Source organism: Cupressus sempervirens, chromosome 7 (genome assembly GCF_028749045.1).
Source record: "Cupressus sempervirens isolate cs-2001-9-10 chromosome 7, ASM2874904v1, whole genome shotgun sequence".
In the NCBI taxonomy this organism is placed as follows: Eukaryota; Viridiplantae; Streptophyta; class Pinopsida; order Cupressales; family Cupressaceae; genus Cupressus; species Cupressus sempervirens.
Genome location: NC_143124.1, coordinates 649,541,685 through 649,567,926, shown reverse-complemented (window position 1 = coordinate 649,567,926; position 26,242 = coordinate 649,541,685). Strand labels below are relative to the sequence as shown.

General features: G+C 34.6%; 1 protein-coding gene across 1 annotated transcript in view; it reads left to right on the top strand.

Moving 5' to 3' along the window:
- The window catches only part of LOC149548343 (Putative N-acetyl-gamma-glutamyl-phosphate reductase), a 139,239-nt gene that overhangs the window by 106,653 nt on the left and 6,344 nt on the right, over positions 1 to 26,242 (top strand). Inside the window, exons 8-12 of the mRNA XM_089792419.1 lie at positions 22,062 to 22,181; positions 23,611 to 23,671; positions 23,832 to 23,912; positions 24,527 to 24,606; positions 24,794 to 24,883. Of these exons, the coding sequence (XP_089648545.1) occupies positions 22,062 to 22,181; positions 23,611 to 23,671; positions 23,832 to 23,912; positions 24,527 to 24,606; positions 24,794 to 24,883 (432 nt within the window). The remainder of the gene's footprint in view (positions 1 to 22,061; positions 22,182 to 23,610; positions 23,672 to 23,831; positions 23,913 to 24,526; positions 24,607 to 24,793; positions 24,884 to 26,242) is intronic.

The following is a 26,242-nucleotide window of genomic DNA, read 5'->3' as shown; positions in this document are numbered from 1 at the left end:
GCCGCCTCTATCTTCTGGCCTGAATCTGGCCACCTTTCCTATCCTTTCAAGAAATAAAGCTCCTATTTGTGACGGTAGTTATTGGTTAGCTTCTCTACATTAACTATTACAGTTTCTCCCAAGACAATCTAAGCCCTTCTGTATACCATGAATATTTGTAGGATTTTAATGGTGGTTTTGCTCTCCAGTTATTACAAATCTTCCAGGTTGTGCTTAGGATAGCTGTCAAATATGTAAAGTTTATTATATGTTGAAGTCTTCTTATTGGTGTAAATCTCAATTTCAATATATTTAGAAATATGCAGAATTTGTATTACTGTGAAGAACTGTTTACACTATAATCTCTTATTGCTGGTCTTTGAATGGGTTAATAAATTCAGAAAAGAGAATACTGAAATTATGATGATCTCTGATATTTGAATGTTAATCTGCGATGGGAGAGTTTGATTGCCGTGGTTATTGGTCAAACTTCCATCGCAGATCACATATATATAAGGGCATGGGAATGTGGACAGTCGCTCCAGCATGGAACTCGATCCTTTGAGCAGTCACGATGGTTTGTTTAGAATAGTCACGACAGTATTTACGTGATTATGATTTATTGCCCATAACAAACACCTCACGGTGAATACAAGTTGCTGTTGGTAATCTATGCAATATGATTAATATTAGTATTACATTATTTAGATTCTCAACATAATTTTATGTATATATATATATATATAAAATTAATGAATCAATTATGTAATATAAAATTTGAGTATAGATCTATAGGCACAAAAGTATAGATTCAATTTCTCACATAGCTAACATTCTTAACAAAATATTAAAAATTTACGGTTACAGTCCTCCAAAAGATCCAGCAAATTTTCTAGGGTTCTTATGTAACAATATTGCCAAATTTACAAATAGTGGCAATGTTTTATAATTTCTGACCCTTTTGAGACTATAAACATAGTTGGAAAGACAATGCAACATCTGTTCATAGCATACAAGTAATGGAATCAACAGATGGTTCTTATTTTCCTGTTCTTTACATGTTAAACATCTACAAAGCCTCACCACTCTTCTAATTCATGGATTTTCTGCTGTGATTGTCTTATATGCAATATTAATAACTCTTAAAATAGATTAGTCATCTGGATTTCTGCTAAGAGCCACACTTCTGATTGTCAGTTCCTTGGGAGGGCATGGTACAGGCAAATTCCTTCAATCAGTGTCAATAATTTTTATCATGGACTTGAGGGATATCTGAATTCAAAAGTCTGCATAGATCTTCTGCATGTTCTGTTGCATGGACCATTTTCTGCAAAATTATGTCTGACATGTATTTGTAGTACTTCAACAGACATGTTGGAACTTTGGAATAAATGCTCTGGATAATATACTGCAGTCTTACATTCATATAAATTGTTTTACATGATATATCCCAATAATTTTCTAAGGCTTTAGATGTCCGTTTTGGATAGACAATTATTTGAGTGAAATTCATTTGCATTAGAAGTGTTTTTGATATTAAAAGCAGTCAAAATAGGGTGACTGGCCCAGAGAGAACAACAAGAGGCAGGGCCTCTTACAGCTGACCAACAACAGGAGGAAAACCAGCACAAGGGCTCCTCAGCCAAGACCCTATTTTAACATAAAAAATAGCCAGCACTGAAAGAATACCAACCAAAGAACTAACCTATTAACCAGAAGAAAAAAGTAGTGCCAAATAGTATCCAGGAACAACAAATTGCCATAAGTTCTTAAAGTACTACTACTACCAGCATCAAACATTAAAGTCATATAATAAAAGTTTTTCATTGCCAACTTAACAAAACTAAAAAAACAAGACTTGAGGCCAAGCCCTCATTCTCCCTTAGCTCTTAAGGAGAGTGGTTTAGGCACCAATATTGTAATGCCCCCACTTTAGCAGTCGACCAAGTGTGTGTGCGTTAGCCTAGTTCTACATGGTCCCGAGGGCTAACAAAGGGTTTAAAGGGATCTTAGAGTGTTTTGGCCTAGTCATCTCCAGTTTGGGCCAAAACGGAGTTGATTTACTCAGTCTCAGGCATACTTACTATATTTAGTAAGTTAGCAGGACACAGGAGAGGCTAGTTTTGGTGATTGGATTTGATACTCCTTAGCGAGAGCTTTCCGACGAGCTATCACTCGTGCTGTTCGAAGTCCGATAGCTAATATATTTTTATGTTTGAAGTATTATTAAAGTAACATTTAATTTAGTTGTAAAATATTAAAGTGTTACTTTAATATTAAATTTTATGGGAATGTGTGCAAATCAAAGGGAACGCCTAAGGTAGACATAAGTGATTATTTTAATATGTTTTATATTGCATATCTTTTATCCCACATTGCTTATGTGAGTTGAATTGACCCTTGGAGAAAGAATAAAAGGGAGCACTAGTGGCTACATTTGGCAGGTTGAATATGAGAAGAAAATTGATATGTGAGTTGCAGATCCACTTGGCATTAGAGGACGTCTATCCTCTCTTGTGACATTCTAGACATCATTCCCTTGGGGTTTGGCCTTTGGAATCCATTGTTATCAGCTCCATTATCAGGAAGATTGGGTGTGTTTCTAACTACAGACAGATTTGATGTTTTGCTCATATCTTCTTCTTTACTCATCCGATGCTTGTGCTACTTTGAGGGAATGATTTTATGAAGATTTTGGATTGTTTGGAAGACAAAATACTATAGCAACGATTAAACATCCGGTTTTCCTAGGTCTAAATTAACATCTAACATTCTCAAAGAATACAGATATTACTTCGTTTCATAGGAAGACAATTATATCATTCATTTTCATGTGAATAAGATTTACCATTAAAAATCAGTTAGACAAAATTTCTTAACTTAACAACTTGAAGTACCATCAAATGAAATTATTATAGAAATTGAAAACTACATACCTCGGAAAACAGAGATCGAAATCAACTAGGGATGCTTCTGCAACCACCCGGGTTAGCCCACAAATACCTCTATAACAATACCACAAACGACTTCTATCTAATATTGTTAAACCAAAATCAAATGACAATTATCATTAAATACCATTATATAAAATTAGGGCATCACATACCACTGTATCAATTAGGGCATTGTTTACCTTCGGTTCATTTAGGGCTTCTCATACTACTGTATCACTTAGGGTTTTCGATACCACTAATTCAGTTAGGGCTTCCGATACCACTGATTCAACTAGGGCTTCCGATACCACTGTATCACTTAGGGTTTCTGATACCACTAATTCAGTTAAGGCTTTTGATACCACTGATTCAACTAGGGCTTCGGATTCCTTTCCTTCTGATCACTTAACTGTCAGTAACTCAAGATTAGAAATATACATATATTTGATATTCATATAATTGAAAAACAATCCATGAATTTATCTCTTGCATCTAAGTGTAAAATAATGGTAACAAAGAAATAACTCAATTTAATCTTACCTCCTTGTAAATAAAAAAATGATAATACTTGTTTCCGTTAAACAATTGACTGCATAGCTTATCTCTGTCTGATGCATGACTGACATCTTAGGGAGAGGTGAAACATTGTCAAGGGCTTAACCACCCAAACTCGGACCAAAACTTATCCCCACATGATCTCTAATGAGAAAGGCCCTCCCTACCCGGAATAGACAGGGGACATCTTGCCATCCACTGGGTTTCCTGGTAATTAACTCACCATACGACTTGGCAGCAGGAGATCACAATAACAGGAATATGCATGAGCTATTATTTTATTCATATTAATAATGATAAACATTGTTCGGTCATATTTGATACCGATTCATATTATTGATGATTCCTTTCTTTCACCTCATCACCCATCTTCTTGGCTTCATAGCCAGGTGAGTCCTAGGTATAGGAATCCTCAGAACAACTGGTTCTGCCAATTTTGCATGCATCCAACATTTCTCAACCTGTCATTACATAATTATGTTCTTTAAAGATTTCAAAATCGAAGGTTTAATTAATTATTTTAAACATAACTGATTTCTCTTCCACATTTTTGCAAATTAACTCCACCTCTTCACCATTTCATGGCTTCTCTGCCGAGGAATTCCTTGGTGTTAATAGTATTCTAAATATGTTCGAAAAACTGTAATAGCACATGCATTGATGTCGATTCATTAAACAATCAGGTTTCTAAACACTACTATTTGAATTCTTAAATGATGTATTCTCAAGGATACTCGAAGACTGATCTCTTATGCACTACACGAAACCAACAACTAGATTATATATATATATATATATATATATATATATATATATATATATATATATATATATATATATATATATATATATATATATATAGAGTACTCAACTATTATACCTAGCCGGCTAAGGATGGATATCCAATCAGAAAAGAAAGGAGTTGTAACATATTTGATTCATTCTCTAACCTATCATTATGTGCTGATTGAAAATAAATATTTTTCTCAATGAAAACAAATCAAGAACTACAATACTTTACTTGGTGTTGGAAATTGTTTACGTAGCATGACATTAACAAAAATCTGACGCACTTATATATATATATATGTAATTAAATTAGCATTGTACTGTCATGAACTATCATTAAGGTAAACATATAAAGCAAAGCACTAACTTATGGTACAACAATGAGAAAAAAGTGTAATGAAAGATTAAACAAGCATCAGAATTGGACTTAGCAAGAATCACATGAATTGTTTGTGTAGACTCTCTACACCTCTTCACCATTTCAAACTATCATGCCGGTGATTCCTAGGTGCTATCAAATTATAATCACAGTATTATTTTACACCTTCTTCACCATTTACTGGCATCATCGCCTAGTGAATTCCTTGGTGCTCTGATTTTCAAGATATCATTTCCACCATTGTGAGATATAAAAGGATATATTTAGATCTAAGCTGAGATGAATAGATTTTTACATATTTGAGAACTTCCACGGCAAGATTACATCAGTATAATATATTGCAGAATGATTATATTTATTATCTTTTGAATTCATAATAATCAGCCGACATCATGCTATGGACTCGGTGTCACTAATACCATACTACTAATGTTATACTTAAGAAATATAAGAACAAAGAATTCGGCGGTGAAAGTATATACATGCATTCTTTTTTATATGCATCGAACTTAACATGAAAAGAGAATACAAGAAACCCAGGTTACGGCAATGCCTTATGCGACTCCTCTACTAAAATCTAGAAAGGCTTGCGCTTGGAACGTTGCCTTCAATTTTTGTTCTGTGACCCGCGGCAAGGTATGAAGAGGAATGATTCGGCAGTAAATAACTCAAATATTGAGCTCTGTTGTTTGGGAGGTACCGGTAGTAATGAGTTCGAAGGCAAAATGGAATGTGAGAGTATGTGATACGATAATGAGAGTATAATATAGAGATGAGCCTGACTCTACGGCTTCCTTCAGTTACACGAATCCATTTGAAAGCCATTCAATCGATTTAAAAGAAAAAGAAAGGAGGGAAAGGAAGAAAGAAAAATAGGAAGTTTAAAAGTTATTATAATTTGAATCTTATTTAAAAATCTTATATGTACATGTAACATCACTTATTAAATTATTAAATAATAATGGTGTCAAATCATTTTGTATCATATGTACATTTATAAATATTCATTAAAATAATAATATGAAAGAATATTAAAATCCCTTTGAGATACATTTATATTTTTTTCTCAATTATTTTAATTAAATTTATTTATTTAAAATAACTCGTGCGGGTCTTGCAGATGTATCCTATTTCAAATTGCTAGGTCCTCTATCCGTCTGCCCAGTGATGGTGATGCCCTGCCTAATTCTTTTCTGACAATGCTTCCACCCCTTCGACATGCTTCTTGCAAGGATTTTCTCTGAAATTAAATTATAAATTATTTAATCATACATAATCATAACAGTTAACCTTCATCTCAATCCCATGAATTTGTGATTAACGATCAACTAACATGTCATCTTCACTTGAAATCGCAAAGACTATCTTACCATTTTGCTATATTATAACAAATTAAACTGCCAACTGACTTCATATGATCCTTGACGGCTATATTCTAAATTAGGTAAAAAATTGGGATGTAACAAACACTGTTCATGCGACACTATTCATGCGGCACTATTCATGTTGCTGTAGCAGCGGGTTTAAATAAAATTTGCTGGAGCATTATGTCAATAATAATGGAGCAATTAGTGAGTTGATAATCTGCCATGTATTTGATTTTATTTAATTCTGAAAATGACAATTTATCAGCTGTAATACAATTTCCAATCTGCATATCATTCTATTTTCTTTTGTTCATGTTGAGTGATTTTCAATTCCATGCAAGCAAACAATATAAATGTCTCATTTCTCAAGTGATAAGGGGTTAAATTAGTAAACGGAGGCATAAGGAGTTGGGTGCAAATTGTTTGACAAAATTCCTGTCAGCAATTGTTTAGTTTTTGGTCATTTCTAGGGTGCCCATTACAGATATCTGCAATCAATCATCAGTGAGGAACCTGTAGAAACACAAGGAGCTGCTCTCATCTCCTTCCTCCGTGCCTTTTTCATTTTCTTGGTGGAGTTGGAGGGTAGTTGTCGTAGAGTGCATGACCCTGATTGAGAAGTCCGCCAGAGTGGTGAAGTTCACGCCCATGTTCGAGATCATCCCTTTCATCTTTTCAACCTCCTTTCTGAGGCACATCATATCCTCAGCCAATGAACCACAATCCACATCCTTGACATTTTTTTGCACAAAAGGCGCTTCTTGCAAAGAGTAGGGGCTAGGGGGATCCTTAGGAATTTTCTTGTTAGAGGTGGTAGGCTTATTGGGAAGGGAGGTGGAGGTAGCATTGGTCACCTGGGAGAGGTGGGAGGTGGTCATCATGGGGGAGGAGTCCAAAAAACCCTCGACACCCTTGCAAGTGGTGAGATCCACTATTTCCATTTTGAAATTGCTGAAACATGTGTTATATCCCTGCTCATGGTAGAAGCATCAATCACCGGGAATGTTCTACCATTCTCCGACTCTGAGAACTTGTTCTCCTCAGCACAGTTCTTCCTTACAACCTTCTATTTTTTTCTGGCACTACTCTCCTTCCTCTCACTTTCCTTGGACTCAGAGTATGACTTCAGCTCTTCTAAAATAAACTGCCTATCCGCCATTTGCTTCCTCTGAGTGTTGGAGGCAAGTCTGTGAGAGTGCCTATGCTCACCTCCCAACTCCATATCAGAGTCACCCAAATCAACTAGGGTTTCCAGCTTGGGCTTCTTTTGAGAGATGGAAATGGAAGGGGTTTTTTTTGTAGCTTGCCACTACCAGACGAAGATTCCTGGGAAACCTAGGGGGTAGGGTTATTAACAACAAGAACAAGGGAAGGGTTGGTGTTAGGCATAGGGGTAGGAAAAAGGACAATGTTGCAAGTGGGGCAGAGGGCACGATGGAAATTGTAAGGCAAAAAATTAGGCCAAGATGCAAGATGACATAGTTTTTACTCAGTTCTCTGGGTTTCCTAACCTCCATAGCCAAGGCTTCCAGATCATGAAGTAGAAAAAACGAAATGGAAATCTCATTGTGATATCTAAAATGATTCAATAGGGGGAAATGGTAATAATAGCTTACCCCAAACCAGCCTTCCAGAGTAAGGTATTTCATTATCAAGAAATGGACATTGTGCCATGGCTCCAAGAGCTTTTCTTTGTCAAAGCCATCACGTAGATAGATTGGGGCTTCCTTGGCCGTGAAGAACCTGTTGAAACTGGTCTCATCAGTGGTCTTAGTGACCTTCATCCACTTCCTGCCCTTCGTGGAAAGCCTAGTGGCCTGGGAACAATGACCTTTTCGCTAATTTCAAAGGTGATCCCATCTATAGTGACTTTTTGTCGTTTCTAGTGTCCACCAACTACATGGAGAAAGTTTCATCATATCTTTCCATGGCTTCCATAAAAGGAAGAAGCCCAACTTCGCAGATAGCCATCCAGGCGCAAGGATCCTTCCGCCATTCGTCACTATTTTTCTGGGCTCAATCCTGACCATCTCCTCACCCATATCCAGGTCCAACATAGTTTCTTCCAACACCTCCAACATGAAGATAGTGAAAAAATGCTTGCAGCTAGGGGGGTTACAATAATACTTACAGCTACACAACTTCTTGAAATGGTGCATACAAATGAGGGTAGTAATAGGGATACCGCAACAATAAATCATATTGCCATATAATTGCTCAAAATAGGGCTAAAATTGTTCGCAACACTGTGCTACAATGCTCCGTGTGAAGAATCTTTCCTTATAAAACGAATCCCAATGGAGTTTTTTTTGGAATTCAAGCTTTATGGGGAGTGTAAGAACTTTCTTATTATAATTAAAATTACAACTATGAGTGTCCCCAACAGCAACCCTCCAAATCTTCACCATATCCCAAAGAGAGTGAGGAAGGAGCAACCACATAAGAAAAAAATGATGACAAAGATTGATCCCTTCAAAATTCATATTACCATTGTACCCCGCCATTAAAATAGCAACGCCATAGCACCAACAGGATTCTCCATTAGAAGTGTTTACATTTTGATTCTTCTGCCATATCTATTAGGCCCCTTTTCAGTATATTCCAGAATTTTTGAAAGAATTATTTGGAAAGTCATTTGGACCAGAGTCTTATCAGGCTGCACAACAATCCTAGTTTTCTTGAATTTTCTCTCAATAATTTGTGTCCATTGAATCTGATTCTAATGTTTTGATACTGTCAAAGGGATATCATTGAGAAATACATCTTGTCTTTGAGTTATGTTGATATCTGTGCGTGCTGTTCTATTTGAGCTGCAGATTCTAACACCATCACATCTGATTCGTCCAGCCTTCTTATGTGTTGAAATCTGTTAGTGTTAAATTGTGGAAAAAATGCATATTTTGTGTTGTCATGTTTTTATTTGGGTTGTAAATTTTCCATCTAGTTTTTCTCCTGGTCTTGTAATTGTAATTTGTAGTTGTGTTGCACCCTTTTTCTTCTTTATGTATCACTTTGGGTTTAAAATGTTTACAAACCTAGCCCTATTCTAATGTTCTAACCATAGTTTAAAAACTCGATATCGGCAATATCTCGGCCGGCCCAAATTTTTTGAAAAACTTGGAATGGGCAATAACTCGGCAAAAAATTCAGCAATAAATCGGCACTTCTATCGAACATTTGAAAATATACAATTTCTTAAAATATTCTTAAAACATATGCAAGCTTGGTTTTTTAAAATTTCATTGTATGATTTATTCTCAAACGGGGATCTATTAACGTTTTTTACAAGTATCTCTTAACAAAACACTAAAACATTTAATACTAAATATTATAAATTTATAATATTACAAAATAGTAAACAATAAAATATAAAAACAAAATTAGTATATTTTTAAAATTGTAAACATGTAGTATTTTAATATTTTTTATCAAAATAAAATAGTTAAATAATTTTATATTTAAATTTTTACAAAATAAATTAAGTTCTAAGCATAACATTTAAGTTTGAATTTTAAAATCAAATATATTATAATTAAAAAAGAAAAAACATTCCAAGAAATTCAACTGTGAATGCAGTTGTGTAGAGTCCGGATGGAAGTCAAACTGTGAATGAAGACGTGGTAAGTTGCTTGCACGAAATGTCCAGATGGAAAGCAAAAAAACTCCAAGTCAAAGGCACAAAGACTCCAGGTCAACCATGAGGAGTCTAGACCGAATGTAGGGTCAGATTGAATGCAGAGTCTAGATTGGATGCGAAGCCGACAAAGACTTTTCAACGGTTTTTTCCAGCGATTTTTTGGATTTATTGCGAAATGTTTAGATTAAAGCACTGCGATTTTTTAATTTATTTCGGTGCCGATAAATGCTGCATTAAATTCGGCAAGGAAATCTACTTGCGAAATATCGCGAGATCTGCGATATTTCGCCGTTTTTTAAAACTATGGTTCTAATTGTTAAAATAATTATCTAATGTTTCTCTCCATTGTTTAGCTTTAAATATCAATCGATTATCATTTTATGGTATTAGAGCCCATAGGTTAGTTTTCTGTCATTTCATGCCTGGAATTGGATTCCAAAAGTTTTTAAACAATTTTTAATGGAAAAATGTGTAGAATCCTTGAAACTTTTAGATTTTTTTTTTCCAAATTTCTATATAAAAATGAAAAGTTTAAAAAATGAGGAATTTTTAATCTTCGAGTCTCTAAATACTGAGAAGGTTTCCTTTGTAGATTTTGAAGGTTTTTCTACCAAGCACAAGGGTTAATTGTCTTAGAACTGCATTTTCTGGATTTTTTTTGGCTGCATTCAAGGGTTTCCACATTTTCTCATGGATGCAGCATTTTCTATTTTTCTTCCAAAAAAATTCATGTTGGGTTTTTCTAGAAAAAAATCATGTCGACTTTCTCTTTATTTATTGGGTTTTGCTTAAATTTTTCTAAAAAATTGTGATGTTTTGAAAAGCAAGTTCTGCTTGGTTTCTGCCCCCAAAATGGTGGTATTCTTTGTTGCAAGGTTGTTGGGCTTTTTTGGCAATGAAAAAAAATTGTGGGTTTTATCATTTTTTCAGAAATAATGGGTTTTCCCATTTTTTTCATAAAATCGTGTCATTTCAGCATTGCTGCGGGGGTTTGATAGTTTCCCACAAAATCGTGTGTGATGTCTTCTAACATTTTTTGGCCAATTTCTGGATCAAATCGTAGTTTCTTGCAGCTTGTTTTGTATTGCACCTCGGGTTTCTAGAGCAAATGATGTTTTGCAAAGTTTGACAATTTTTTAAAAATTATGGGTGTTGTTTCGATTGACATTTTTTGGCAAAATTAAATAGTCTTTTTGAAGCCGATGTCATTGCCTTTAGATAAAGGGAGGGATAACTTTGTTGCCTAACATCATGTTGGAAGGATGCATCCAAAAGTTTTGCAGCACCAAGGAGGGTCTCCATAGTAGGCTCGTGTCCTAGTGCGTTCTGAAGAGGAGTCAACCTTCTATGCATTTGTGACCAAATGCTTGCAAATTATGTCAAGTCTTCTATAGGGTGGTTAGAAGATTGATCTTTAAGGGAGGGTGTTAAAGTAATTATGTAATGTTTCTATAGTGGTCATTTAGTTAGTATCTTTCCTTTTCGTAGTTAGTTCTAATTTAGAATGTTTCTTTTCTTTCTTTTCTGTTTTAGAAGCTTTGTATGTAATCTATATTTTAGGAGTATTTCTCTTCTTTGTTTAACACTGAATATCAATTGATTATCATTTCACCAACTATTCCTATAGTTTGAAAGCTTTAAGACAATGGTTTACTTTTTTAATCCCTTATATTGATGTCTTTTACTAGTTCATTATTCAACGAAGGCTAGTATATTTAAACGTTAAAGCATGTATGTTGAAATTTTGCAAAACTTCAAATAGAAGAATCGTTTTAAGCACTCAAGACTAGTGATGGAGGCTATATTTGTAGATAATAGGATTAATACATGAACAAGTGCTTAGTGACTAAAAACCTTTGCAATATTTCAGCTAGAAAAATCACCTTTCTTCTAGTGTACTTGGTGGATATTCCTTCACTAGGGATAAATTAAAAGAAATTGTTTTATTTCACCAAACTCATTGAGAGTCTAAAAATTGAGTTTGGATTCATGTAAAAAACTTAACAAGTTCTAGTGAGTAATGTTTTTGTACAATATTGAACTGGTTGTTGTTAGAGGGAACATTTAATCAGCTACTTAGCCAAGATAGAAGTCTTACAATGGTACGTCTAGTGTTTTCTTGATTGGCGCATGATCTTTTGTTCCCTTTAAAGATCAAACCATCATTTTTACCTCTCGAGAACTTTCTCTCTTTCTTTTTAGGAGGATGCTTGTTGAAGGAAAATTTTGTATTTGAATTTTGATCTTTGGATTATCAACACATATGTTTGAGTTTTGGTATTTGTCAACACTTATTTGCAAGATTTCCCCTATACTTATCCAGCCCTTTGGATATTGATTAGATTCTAGATCCATATGCCCAATATTTGACATAGAAGCTCTTGATTCACACGTCTTACCTCTTGAACTGTTTGAGCCGGACAAAGTTGTGGATAGATGTTTTTCTAGGAATAATGATCTTGATGATGTGTAGTTCGTACAAGTTGTTGGTTAAATTTCTAAATTGCTTTGTTAAAAATTTTATCAATTAATTTTGTAGTAGTGTACAATGGTCAATATTTTTATTATAGTTTGTTATTATGGTTGTATTTGGCAATGTATTAACTGTTTGTTGGCTTTTGGGTAGATATATGAGTTAATTTTAGATAGTTGTGTTCTACTTCGCATCTATCGGTTCTTTAAATAAACTTTGCATACTTATTGATAAGTATTCTATTATTTGGTTTACTTTTGTAGGAATGAATTCTGAACAAAGATATATTTTTACCACCATACCTTGTATGCATTGTTATTTCTGTCATTAGTTAAAGTATTAGTTTTATCAGATGGAGAGAACATTAGTTATTTCCTTAAAAAAGTCTATTTGAAAAATTCATACTTGTAGGTCCCAATAAAGGCATCAAGAAACTACAAATAAGATCAAGAGATTAGGTGGTTTAAGATTGATAGAGCAAAGATAATGGAGAAGAAGATTACAAGAGGCACCCAAAGACACTCTAGTAGTGCGATTGTTTTTGTAAATAGTTGTATTCTACTTGGCAACTGTTGTGTTCTTCAAATAAATGTTGCCTATTTAAGGATAAGTAGTCTAGTGTTTGGTTTACTTTTGTAAGAACTTCATGTGAATAAAGATATATTTTCATCACTCTATCTTTATGCATTGTTATTTTTGTCATTAGTTAAAATAAGTTCTAAACTTAATCTTTGTGAATCCCAATAAAGGGATGAATAGACCACAAGATGGTTAATACCAAGAGATTAGGTGATCTTTAAAATTGATAGAGCAAAGATAATGGAGAAGAAGATCGAGAGGCACCCAAAGAGGCTCTAGTAGTTCAAATTTGAAGCCAATGCTCGTCTTGAAGTAGAAGCTAAAGCGAGAGTATTAGTTGAAGTTTTAGTTAGGTGAAAAGAGATCAAGACATTCAACCCACTACAAATAACAATATGGAAATAGAGTGTGCAACAACAGCAAGACACTTTACATTATTGTAGGAAGTGGGCATTGATGTTGTAAAACTAGTAGAAAAATCAATCCATCCTCTAGATGAGGGAAATTGGGAGATGGAGATCAAAGAATCCTTCATAGATGGATAAAGAAACATATTAGAGTAACCTTCAAGGCATTGGAGAGTTTTTAAATAAAGAGGAAACTGATCCAGAAACTCTAAGATTAAGGGTGTATAAAAGAGAACTAGAAGAGAAAAGAGCACTAGTTGAAGTCATAGTTAGGAGTAAAGAGATCAAGACATTCAACTCACAACAAATAACCATATGGGCAAAAATATGGGTGACAATAGCAAGACACTTTCCATTATTGTAGAAAGTGAGCATGGATTTTGTAAAACAAGTTGAAAAATCAATACATCCTCTAGAAGAGGGAAGCTCTGAGATGTAGATCAAAGAATCCTTCATAAATGGAGAGAGACAAGCATATGAGAGTGACCTTCAAGGCATTGCAGGGTTTTTAATTAAAGAAGAAATTGAATTAAAAATTGTAGGTTCAAGGGTGTATAAAAGACAACTTGAAGGCATAAACAAGTGCATGTGATGCTAAACTTATAGATAGAGTGGATAATTTTAATGTGGCTTACAGTACTAGAGGAGCGTTGGAACATTTGAATAAAAAATTCCTTGCAAGTAGGTTCTAAGTCTTATGTTTGCATTAGAACAAAACCATGTTGACTCCGCTGGAAAAGTGTAGAAAAACAAAAGCTGCCTATGTTTATGGGTACCGGATCAAATGATTTAATACAACACTATAAGACCTATCAAATGATCTGAACAACAAATGGCCAAGATGATAGAGAAAATTGGCTACAATGTTTTCTAGTCACTTGAAAGCTGTAGCTATTGATTGGTATTTAAAGACTAATTCAACCATGCAAAATACGCTAGTGAAATTAAAAGTTCTTGCAAAAGAACTCAAGTTGTGTTCAGAGGACAACAATCATAGCAGAATTCGACAACATAAATGAAGGTAAGCATGAACATGTTAGAGCTTATAATCATAGGCTCAAAGATTTATTTGTACAGTTAGGAAGAAAACTTGCTGATAGGTTGAAGAATTGATGGTTCATGGAGGCTTTATTCCTTAATTAAGAAAAAAATGGAAGTTGTAACATTGTCATCATATCTTGATGTGTGTAATAGATAAATGGATGTAGAAAGTGGGGACAAGATGTCTTCTTGATCCAAGAGACAAATGCATGAAGATGCTGGTTGATAAGTAAGTAGCAGTGAAATGGGGGTAGGACAAGTACTAAGGATATATGTGCTTTTAGTGATGAAGGAACTGAAGGTAGAGAAATAAATTATCAAAGAGTTGAAACAACTATGGTGCATTATTGCAATCATTTGGGTCACACCAAAGCTGATTGTCTTAGGAGAATGCTATGTCATTTTCTGGGTTATGGGTCATTCAATAAGAGAGTGCTTGTACTAACTGAAGATAAGAGCACACTAGTGCTCTTCAGTCAAGCAGATAGTCCACTCCACCTAGCACCCTGCCGAAGCCAAAAAAATAACATGAAAGTATCTTTGGTTCGCTCTTCGAATCAAAGAGGGAAAGTTTGGTGTTAGATATAGTAGGACTCCAAAGATTTTGCCACTATATAATGTTAGTAATGCGATGAATGTTGACAGTTTGCAAGAAACTTTCATAGAAACCAGATCAAATTGGAATTATTGTGTAACTAGTGTGGAGTTGGAGATCATGAAAGTACTAAATATAGTTTTTTCAATAGAAAGAGGTGTTTTGTTTAGGTATAGGGTGTATGATACGGGGGATATGGGGATTTATGAGGATCAAATGTGCATGTGCCATGTGAAACCATGCCCTTACTAAAAATGGCGCTCTACAATACAAGGAGATCAATTTCTATTCTGTGTGTCAAGTTTAAGCTTGAATTTTTCATTTATTCTTTGCATTAGGATTAAGTTAGGAGTACCTTCCTCATCCAAATGTGATTGATGTAGAGAGAAATAACAAAGTGTTGGTCATTACTTGAGCTGAAGGAAGTGAGACTGCACTTAAATCCACATATAGAAAAAGTAAGGCTTTGTGAAGCAAGACTTGTGGTGGAGCGTGCTATGGATAATGAACATTGCCGCCCAAGTGCAAATGCAATTATATTAGTAATATATTACAATCTGTTAAAATTATTGCAACGCAAGTACTCTAAATTTTGAACAACTCCACCAATTTAAGTAATAATTTCTGTACAAAGCATTCTTGAATTTTGAAATGGTATAACTAATGCAATATTTATAAGGAATGAGATAGTGCTATATTGAATACTATATCTCACTAGAACAATGATTGATGGCAGTTTCAGTGTGGTTGTACTTTTGCAAGATTCTTCAACAAGTCTTGGCAAGCTGACCATTTAGCCTCCAATTTTTCAATTGGTGGTTGTAGATCAACAAGGAATCAAAGTGTCAGGAATTATAATCTCTGGAATCAAACATCTTTTGTTAAATCTTGTTGTCATGTCAAGAAGAAAACCAAGATGGAGTGTTGGGTAAGTGTTAGCTGCTACCTTTCAAGTTGATGACAACTAGAACACACTTCCTATTGAAAACAAGGGTCACAAATGCATAATTGATATGAAGAATTAGGTGATAAGTGAAGAAGACGAATTCTCATATTCAATTTTTTAAAGAGTGGACAAGAAAGCATGATTGGGTTTCAATGGAGCCAAATGTTGGATTTGTAGAATTGTGGTCACGTCGAAAGATAAAACAAATTCCTTCATGGATTTGTTGATTGGAAAATGGAGGATTGTATAGTTCTTTTTTTTGAGACTATAATTTTATTGAAGTTATGAAGATCAATGAACAACAACAAATAAAAAAGAATTCAAATATTTTTGATAGTTCATGTGCACTTGATAAAGTACAAGATTTGCAAAGGCTGAAATTTCTAAATATGGTTGACTTCAATGTTCTAATAGGGGCACCCAACTTCATTGGAGAATGGAGACCCAAAAATTAATATAGATATGCCTCAAAATAATATAACCATAGTTGCAGGGGTACTCGTACCCATACCTCTGGGATGCCTGCCAGATGTTGGTACATGTACCCAAGTACTGGATACTCATTGGTGAGCATCATAGCTAAGGACCTTGATTAAGATCTCTGATTTTTGTTTCAGTTTTTTGTTTGCATATGAGCTTTCTTTTTATCAAACTTAATTCAATATGTAATCAATTTGAAACTTCGAAACAATACTAATTAGCAGTAAAATTTATAATTGTTCGAGTCAGATTTTATCATTTGCAATATTGCATTGTTATAGGATTCATGATCTTCTTGTTCATGTTTAAAGTTTTCCTTCTCTATTATGCATCCAAACATTTAGCATATATTATTCTTACAAACATATTGCAAATCTGAAACCGAAAACAATACATTGCATCTGCAAACTTTATCACTGTTCATGTTTTGAGAACTCATTGTCATGACTCATATTTTTCAGATTTTCTATAAAAATATTAAATTATATTTGAAAAAAATTTGATGTACCCAAGTACCCCCGTCCCCTATTTTGAAAAATGTCATACCTGCACGTACCCATACCTGTACCCAAAGTACCCAAGTACCCTCATCCCTATGCGACCTTGAACAAATTTAAAAATATTGGATAGCCTAAAACTACTACTTTTCCTAATAAATGCTATGAAGAACCTTACTTATGTTGCTTATTTTGCCATGACATTGAAGTTAGGTTGGAGTAGATTTCACAAAAGGGTAATTAAGGGAAAAGTATTGTATACTGGGTCAAACATTAAATTTTTTGGTTATATAAATGAAAGGGATGATATAATCAGGTCAAATAAACTTGTAATTTTTTGTTGCTTCTTATTGACTTTGGTTAGTTGTTATGAATAGTTGAGTGGTTGCAGCCATTCCTAACTTCACTCACTAACTGAAAATTGTTGTCATTGCTTCAAATTTAATTCTTACAAAGTTCCACAATAGAGTAGACAACTTGATCCTTTGATGGTATTGAAGATCATCCAAAGGTGTCTCTCTATAAATAATTCCTAAATTGTCTTCTTTAAATCTTCCTTGTACATTCAAGGATATTTACAAAGTGTGGTGATGATTGACTTGGCTCTTTTCTCCAATTATATGATATTTTGGAAGCCTCTATTAAGTGGTAATCCTAGAGTTATGTCATTGAATACTTTTCTATTCTTCTCTAGAACTTATTGAACATTTCATGAAGGAATCTCCCTTAGAGGAGAAGTTCATCAAGTTGATGAGATAAACTAGTGGCCCATGCCACTTGATCCTTATGAAGGGATCTCTCCATTCTCTTAGCTATGACTATTCTAGACACTTTATTGGAAATCATTCCTAGTACCACGCACTTCCCTTTTGATTTGAACTTGAGTTTCATTGAATAGTGATTTTAAGAATTTTGTTTGGAGGGAATGTAGCCACTAAACACCCAAATCATGTCTCTCTCCAAGGTTCGCCACATAGAAATCATCATACACCATGTGTCCTCTCCTGGTGATGTTAAGTTCTCTTAATTTATTTACTTAGGGGACAATGAAGGATCTACCACAATGATATTGAATCCTCCAAAACCCTTAGTCTCAATGCTTCTCTTGGCCACCAATCCTTCATCTACAAAGTTATGAGTGGATCCTTTTTTACGAGCATAGTAATGCATTGTCCCAATAGGACTCCACAAACAAGTTTTTGACATTTTGTGGCTCCTAAAAGTGTAGTAGGTGTTTTTATTTTACCCCTTATCCCATTTTTTTGGGCTCAATTATGAATCTTCTTCCCATGTCATTTGTACAGTTTCTTCAGTTTCAAAGTCTCAAATAGGGACCACTTCAATGTAATGAATGTGAACCTTGCGGAGACAATAATGACCCTTTAAAAGTTTCCAAATGTCATGTCTACATGAACTTTAGTCCAAGACTTCTTTATTTTGCATGTAATGTAACAAAGTCATTTCCTTGATCAATTGTTTCTATTTTAGTTTCCCGGTTTTTTTGAGGAACTTGTGTTGTAAGGTATTGGATGAAGGTCCTGTTATAAATCGGTTACTAACTGAAGTACTCCCATATTGGAGGGAATAAGGGTAGAGCTTGAACTTTGTAACCATTGTAGGGCTTGTTTGTGACTACCATGGAGTCTTTGAATGTTTGTGACAATTCCTTTTGTTCCTTATTCAAATTGATCATTGCATCAAATAGTGCATTGAATTACTCTTCTTTTGTCATTGCTCATCTCTATTTCTTCGATATCTTGAATGTTGTGTCTTTGTTTCTCTCTTCGATAAACAATTATCTCTTTCTACTTGAGTGACATTAAGAGAGTTATTTGTCATCCTTGTAGGTTGTCTAGACCGAGGGTTTGGTGCCACTGTAGTGTCCCATTGTGAGAGTTACCTTTGTTTGACAACTTTTAAACCAATCGAAGTAATTAGCACCTTTTGATCACCAAGATATTGAGATCAGACAAGGTGGAGCATAAAGTGAAAAATTGAAAGATGGTTGATGTCACCTAAATATCATTTTTTGGTGGCAAGCCTCTTAGCAATACACAATACTTTGATGCTCAGTGATTGAAGGTTTCAAATAAGATCAAATTATTCATTATTGGCAGACTATTGTTCAACCATTAGAAATCAAGCTGAAATGACATTGTGACATTTCTTAGTTACAAATACGTAGCATATCCACCAAGGTTATGTTGAGAGTTTATTGTTGAGCAATATTGAAGAATAACTGATTTTAAGAATATACTAGTAGTGTGGTTTGTATAGTCATACATCTTATGCAATATAAATTTAACTCCCTATTGTTAGGGAAACCAAGTGAATAAAAAGGTGTTATGAAACGAACAATACTATCTATGAATGAAAGAAATTGCAATAGAACATGTGATGGCACCAATTGATACTAATATTATTCACACATGGCACTGACTTCGATGGAGGCAAGATAATCACTACCAAGGAATAATATCAATACTTTATGAGTGTTATGCTTATTCCAATTTCAACATCTTTCAAAAATAAACTGTTAGAGAGAAACACAAAAATGGAGCTCAAATAATAGCACACTAATTTGAATGCATGCATTACTTAATATTGAAGCTGCCCGATTATATAAGTAAAATCCAGAGGATTTTTTAATACTGGAAAGTGTTGAAATCATAGATCAAAATCTCACCAAGAAGTGGTAGAGAACTCTTCTTCTCGTGAGAAGTTGATGCCGAGAAGTTGCATACTTATCCTGAGAAGTTGAAAAGATCTCATGGGTAGCGCCAATAAAACTAGAATGGGGTGGGATATCATGGCCCATACTACAATTTGGAGCCTTTGGAGGAGAGAAATAATCATTGGAAGCCTTGTAGATTGATTGCAAGTGGATTTATAGAGATTTCTCAAGCAAATGCAGATCCGAAGGGGGGTGGTATTGCACCGGGATTGGATGACATTCAAGAGGAGTGTAGTGAGAGTGAGGACACCGAGGACATTGAGATTGAGGATATTGATGATGGGGAGTCATTGCCAATGCCAGCGTTAGCTACATCTAGGATGTATATCGAGTCACAAACATAGCCACAATGTACTGCTAGGATAGACCTCATCCCACTTCCACAGTTTTTCCTAGAGCTACTAGGAAGGGGAAGAGGAAGATGTAGACTCATTTCATATGTTCTTGGCATACTGTAATATGAAGTACATATTGCTAATCCATGTTAAACTACCTTCAACCAAGTCTGTCTACGTGCATCCTCTGACAATGGGTAATTTGCATTTAGTTAAAGCAAAGGGAGAAGTACCCTACTTTCTATTGCAAGTTCTTAATCTAGATAATATTTTGAAAAGTTGGGCCCAGACTTGACTTGGCAGCCCAATATTTTGACTCAGAATTCAAACTTTTTATATATTGAAGATTGTTTACAAACCTTGTGCTCATTTGAGCAACTACATGAGACTTACAAGCTTATTCGAGCTCCTTACGAGCAACCACACTAGAAACAACAATTGGAAGACCAAGAGTCACAACTAGAATCCACCTTTTACAATGAGATAAATACAACCAATGAAAGACCAAGAGTCACAACTCAGAATTCCACAAAGACGTCCCTCTTGGGATTTGAACCAGGGTTTACACAACATAAAAGTCTTATTTGACTATCAATCTGTCATAATTTAAAAATTACAGATGTCATATGATCCTCCAACTCTTAGAATTTGAAATTTTAGTCACTATGTTATGTTAAGGTGCCACAACAGTCCGAGCTCTGGACTTGAGAGTCTGAGCCTGAGACTCAGGAGTTGTGGAGTAGGACTCAGCTGAGTATTCTCCAAGATTTGGCTAGAGTTGGCTTTCCCTTCTTAGAGACTCATGAGTACTTGACAAGTCTTCAAACTATGATTTAGATTATTTATGCTCTAATCACTACTATCTTGTAAGTACTAAGTCTTTAAGAGCACCCAATAATCACTTAAGAAATATTTTTCTGAAGTAAAAATGTGTACTCAATATTTTTATAGGCTACATCTTTTACTATTTTCTCTTAGTGAGGAAACTGATCTCTGAAATATCAAGATGCTCTCATTGTATGTGAAATGATGAAAATAACTTCTGTGGATGGGCATGGTCAGCATGTTATCAAACTAGCCAATTAAATACATAATTACAGCTAAATAGCTGCTTTCTGCACTTTATACATCACAAAGTGGAACTTGAAGCTGATGTGTTTTGACTGGTTGTCAGAGAGTCAGATGCAGCTTCTGGTTTCTGTAGAAGGGGGTCGGACAGTAGGATGTCTCTGGTTAACACTGAAATCAGCTTCAAAGCTAACTAGTGATGCTTTACAAGAAGCTGGGGAAGCTGCTGTATCTTGTCTCATCTGAGATCATGCCACTACACTTGTATGCAACAATGCCAGACATTTATTTGAGGACAACTTTGCAAGCTAACTGAGTTCATTACCAAATAGTATCAATGAGCTTGAATAGTTTGAATTTCAAACAAGGAGTTATATATACTTAAACCTTGGTATGATAATGTCTTCTTTACCATGGTAGTTGAATGAAATACAAAATTGTGTCTAACTGCACTGTGTCTGAAACATAAATTTAGTGGCTTAACACCCCTTTTCTTCCATTAATTTCATGAATAACCAAATAATGGTTGCATCTTGTATGCATTGTACAGATGTGTAACCCCTACAATATGCATTTTTTGAATGATTTTAGCCTGGTTAGTCAATGAGGCCATATGTGGTAGGGTGTGTTTTAGTGGTGAATTTTTGTAATTTTGCAAATTTTAGAAATTTTTTGCTAGTAATTTGGCTAATAATTTCATATTTAATGCAACCTAAGTCACAACATTTTTATTAAATTTAGTTCTAAAATATTTAAAATTGCTCAATAATTTATTTCATTAAAAAATATAAACTCAAAGATTCGCCAAAATATTCGATACATGATTACATTTGATTCACCTAAATATTATTTATTATCGAAGAAATTGAAATTAATTCACCAATAATTATCATAATTATTAGTTACTTTAGGGATATGTTACCAATATTTATTTTTCACTATTGATTTAAAATATAATGTAACTATCCTCATAATTTTCATGAGATAAAACATGTTCAGTTGTGATTTGTAATATTCCATGATGGTTAGCGAACTTCCTATTATTGAGATTCATCAATATTTTCTGTTCAAAAATTATGATTCCAAAATAATTGCCAATTTAAATAATATTTAAAATTAAAAAATTGAGAGATTTGCCGATAAAAATAATTTGGTTTTTCAAAATAATGAAAGGTTTGCCAATAGTTTATATCTTTTTCTGGAGGGGAGGTTTCTTAAAGTTTACCCTGATGTGTGGTTTGACTGACTCATTCTTGTGTCATTTCAGAAAGAAGCTGTTTATGGGCTGACTGAGCTTCTTCGGGAAGATATAAGAAATGCACGTTTAGTGGCAAATCCTGGCTGTTATCCTACTTCTGTCCAGCTGCCTCTTGTTCCCCTGCTCAAGGTTTGGATCTCTTCTCAGTGTGTTTCTCATATTTTTGCTTAATGATTGGATTTTGAAAGAAGATTCTAGATGTTTAGTTTTACTCGAATGTTTTTGAAGAATTATATGTCAGCTTCTAATCAATCTTAAAGTATAGAGAATGCTGTATTTCAAATGGTTGGTATGTTCTTTGTAAGTCCCTTTTTAACAAAAGCTCAATCACGTGGGACATGCCATGAAATAAAAGACCTCCATGAGGAAAAGGATGGTGCAGTTTGACAGCTAAATAGTAAAATCATTTCAAACAATAACAGACTCACAGAAATTTACTTGTTGAAAATAATGAACATAAACAATCTAAAAATGAACAAAACAAGTAAATGGATATATCAGTGTCCACCCTATATCTGTGATCAATATGAAGAAAATTTGTTGCTAAAACCCTTCTGATAATGAATGATCGATCTGTGATGATGCTTTTTTATTCCCCTAAATGATGATTTGTGATGGAACCCACAAATACTGCTTGCCTCTTTGCTGGAAAACGTTTAGCGGGGGTGTCCATTTCTCAAGAGTTATTGAAATTTCTGCGAAATATGATGAGAACACAAGACTATCCACTGTACACCATCCACTGTAGGGGTTGGTCTCCACCACATGTCACCCTATGCTTCCCCTTATATCCTCTGCCGAACCCCCTCAATCTTCCCTCCATATGGGCTGCCCAATATCCTCTGCACATTTTCATTCACCCACTGTACGTACGGGCTCTTAGTGGTACAGCCCTCCCTTTGCTAGTAGCGTACGGACCACTGAAGCACTGTACTACCTTCTGATTACACTGTACGATTTGTGGGACTAACAGAAGAACAATACATAACCATTTTATGAACTCAGTCCCCAGGAGGTACATTACAGAAGGGAAACCACATAAGGTTTCGAGAGGCACAGATTTGCTTTCTTATTCCTAGTTCTAGTTGGTGATTGCATGTGGGCATAAAATAACTTGGGAGATAATCAATTTCAGATGTTTTGGTAAGAAAAAATGATCCTTTATAGTATAATCTATGTTTAACTTCTATCAATTGAAAATTTGAACAACCCTTAAGGCTGTTGTACTTTCTTATCTTCACCGCTCTTACTGATATACATATTCAAATTGCAAAACCTATGTGTTGATCATTTTTATCATTTCTGATAAATGCAGATTTTCTTATTACCCGCAACTAGTTAGATTCTCTAATGATGAATAAGACAAATTCCATGCGTATCAACTTTCCATTATTAGTGCCTATGATCTATTGAACTTTTCTGGATGTCCAAACTGCAGTTAAAGAATGATAGCAAACCATTGCATATGTTATTCAGGTGAAGCTTAAAATTGTGTTAATTGTTCCTTTTTATGTCAGAATAATAAACACTTTTTGATGACTTTTTATCTCTCTATCAGGGTGGGCTCATAAAAACAAATAATATCATTATCGATGCCAAATCTGGCGTGAGTGGTGCAGGTTTGATTGGATCCTTAAAATATTCTGTCAATTTTTTCATTTTTCATTTTTAAGTTTCTTTATCTATGAATTATTGACAACTTTGTCTCCATTGTCAATCAGCTGTTATATAGAGAGGTAAATTCTTTAATTACACACCGTTTTGTATGTTTTTGTATAGGACGTGGAGCAAAGGAGGCAAATTTGTATACTGAAATTGCTGAAGGAATCCATGCCTATGGTATAACCAGGCACCGTCATGGTGAGTATTCCATCCTGTTGGTTGGGAGCCAAGAACTGGTTCTTCCTTCCTTTCACAAAAAGAATCAGGGGACACGTTCAGCTTATTTCATTAGGTCATCATAGCTACTTATCACATCCCATAGGGCTCAAGTAGATTGCTTACAAATTGGTTGACCAGACAGGACTGCCCTCTGATAGATACTGAACTACTGCATCATTGATTACGGATTGAATCATATTTTTACAGAAAAAAAATGATCTTAAAAGAGATGCTTAAAATTCTCATTGGCCATGCTGAAGACGTCATGTATCCAAACTCAAAGAATGCACTCTAGCTTTGTCCTTCTAGGACACTCTTAAACTGAAAACATTCAAGAGATGTTTAAAATACAAGTAGCTAATACACTTTGTCTTTAAAGTTTGCTGTTTTCTGCTTTTATGTTTCCACAGTTCTTCTAAGATACTAGAAGTCACGCCACTTGCAAATTCACTTATGCATTTCTGCTTATGATGTGGAGTGTCTTCCACATGTCTACAATTTTTCTCAGATACTAGAAACATGTAACTTATATATGTATAAGTTTCTCCTCATGATATGAGGTGTCTTAAATATTCTCTATGTCCTTATTTCAGTTCCTGAAATTGAGCAAGGCTTAACTGATGCTTTGGATTCCAAAGTTACTGTCAGCTTTACACCTCATCTAATGCCAATGGTAAAAAAATATTGATTGAGGTTTTGAACCATTGATTTATATTCTTGGACAGCCTTAAATCTGAATCTGGTTATCTTGTGCCTTCATTACTTGACAATTTATAGAAGGAAAATTCAAAATTTAATTTATATATAGTTTTAGGCTTTTAGTTGTTTATCTAAGTCTATGGAAATTGTGTCATGGTCAGAGTCGGGGAATGCAGTCTACGATATATGTAGAAATGGCTTCTGGTGTGACTAGAGATGATCTTCATCAGCACTTGTCTAATATATATAAGGTAAAATTTCTTGTATCCATTTTTCCATGATATAGTCAATTATATTTTTAAATCTTCATTACTTGCTGTATGAGTTTCGAATGTAACTTATGTTTAGGTCTATCCTTCCTTTAACTGGATCAATATATATGTGCAGCCATAGTGATTACTCTTTTGGCTCTATTTTTGTGAGCAGTGTGCTTTTAGTTTTAGCAGAAGTAGTCATACCGGTCTTGGGTTGACTTAGGTGGTATCAGGTGGTTTTAGTTTGCAGTATTTTCAAGTCTCCAAGTTAAGGGAGTGAGTTTAAGCAATTTTGGTCTACTAAGAAGTCATGTTTGTTTGGGGTGTGAGCAAGTATTGAGCTAAGTCTGTCAGGATTATGGAATTGAAACCAAGTGATTTGTGAGGGAATGAGTTAAAAACTTAAAACCATTAGAAAATCCTTGTTCCATCTTGAATTTGACCTTATAAAGCTAGGATAGGCTATGGGGGGTTAGAATACTGAAGGCGTGCTGAATCCTGCGATTTTGTCGAGTTTTGAATTTCTTTATAAACCCCAAAATATAGAATCTATATATTAACTCCTATGAAGTTGAAACCTATCTCAAACATCTTGATAGTATGTTATACAAATATAACTTAAAGTATAAGAAAGGAAATAAATATTATTAGAAGTATGGGAATTTGGGGTTTCAAAATCCTTTGAGGGGGTCGGCTTCTGATCTTTGCCTTGGATTTTGTCTTGTACATGCCCAAATTTGCAACCTATGGATTCACACATTTCTCTCTCCTTTTCAAGATGAAATGTTCCCTTGTTCATGAGTGTCATCTTTAAGAGGATTAGCCTATTTCCTAACCCTCATAGGCTAATGGAATTATTGAAAGTGTCTAGTTGGTAGAGTTGGAGGCCGATTCTCACTCTTAAGGTCGGGGATGTTTAGGATTGCTTGTCGTTTGAGTCAAATCAGCACACTTACTATTTATAGTAAGTATCTATTTTGGGTGAGCCAAAGTTTCTATCTTTAGCAAGGCACCTTGATAGTTTCCTATCAATATGGAGTTGTGGTGTCACAGTGTCATCTTTAAGAGGATTAGCCTATTTCCTAACCCTCATAGGCTAATGGAATTATTGAAAGTGTCTAGTTGGCAGAGTTGGAGGCCGATTCTCACTCTAGAGGTCGGGGATGTTTAGGATTGCTTGTCGTTTGAGTCAAATCAGCACACTTACTATTTATAGTAAGTATCTATTTTGGGTGAGCCAAAGTTTCTATCTTTAGCAAGGCACCTTGATAGTTTCCTATCAATATGGAGTTGTGGTGTCATTGATGGAGCTTCCAATTTCGGACTTACCCTTTAGTATAAATCAAATTATGGTTA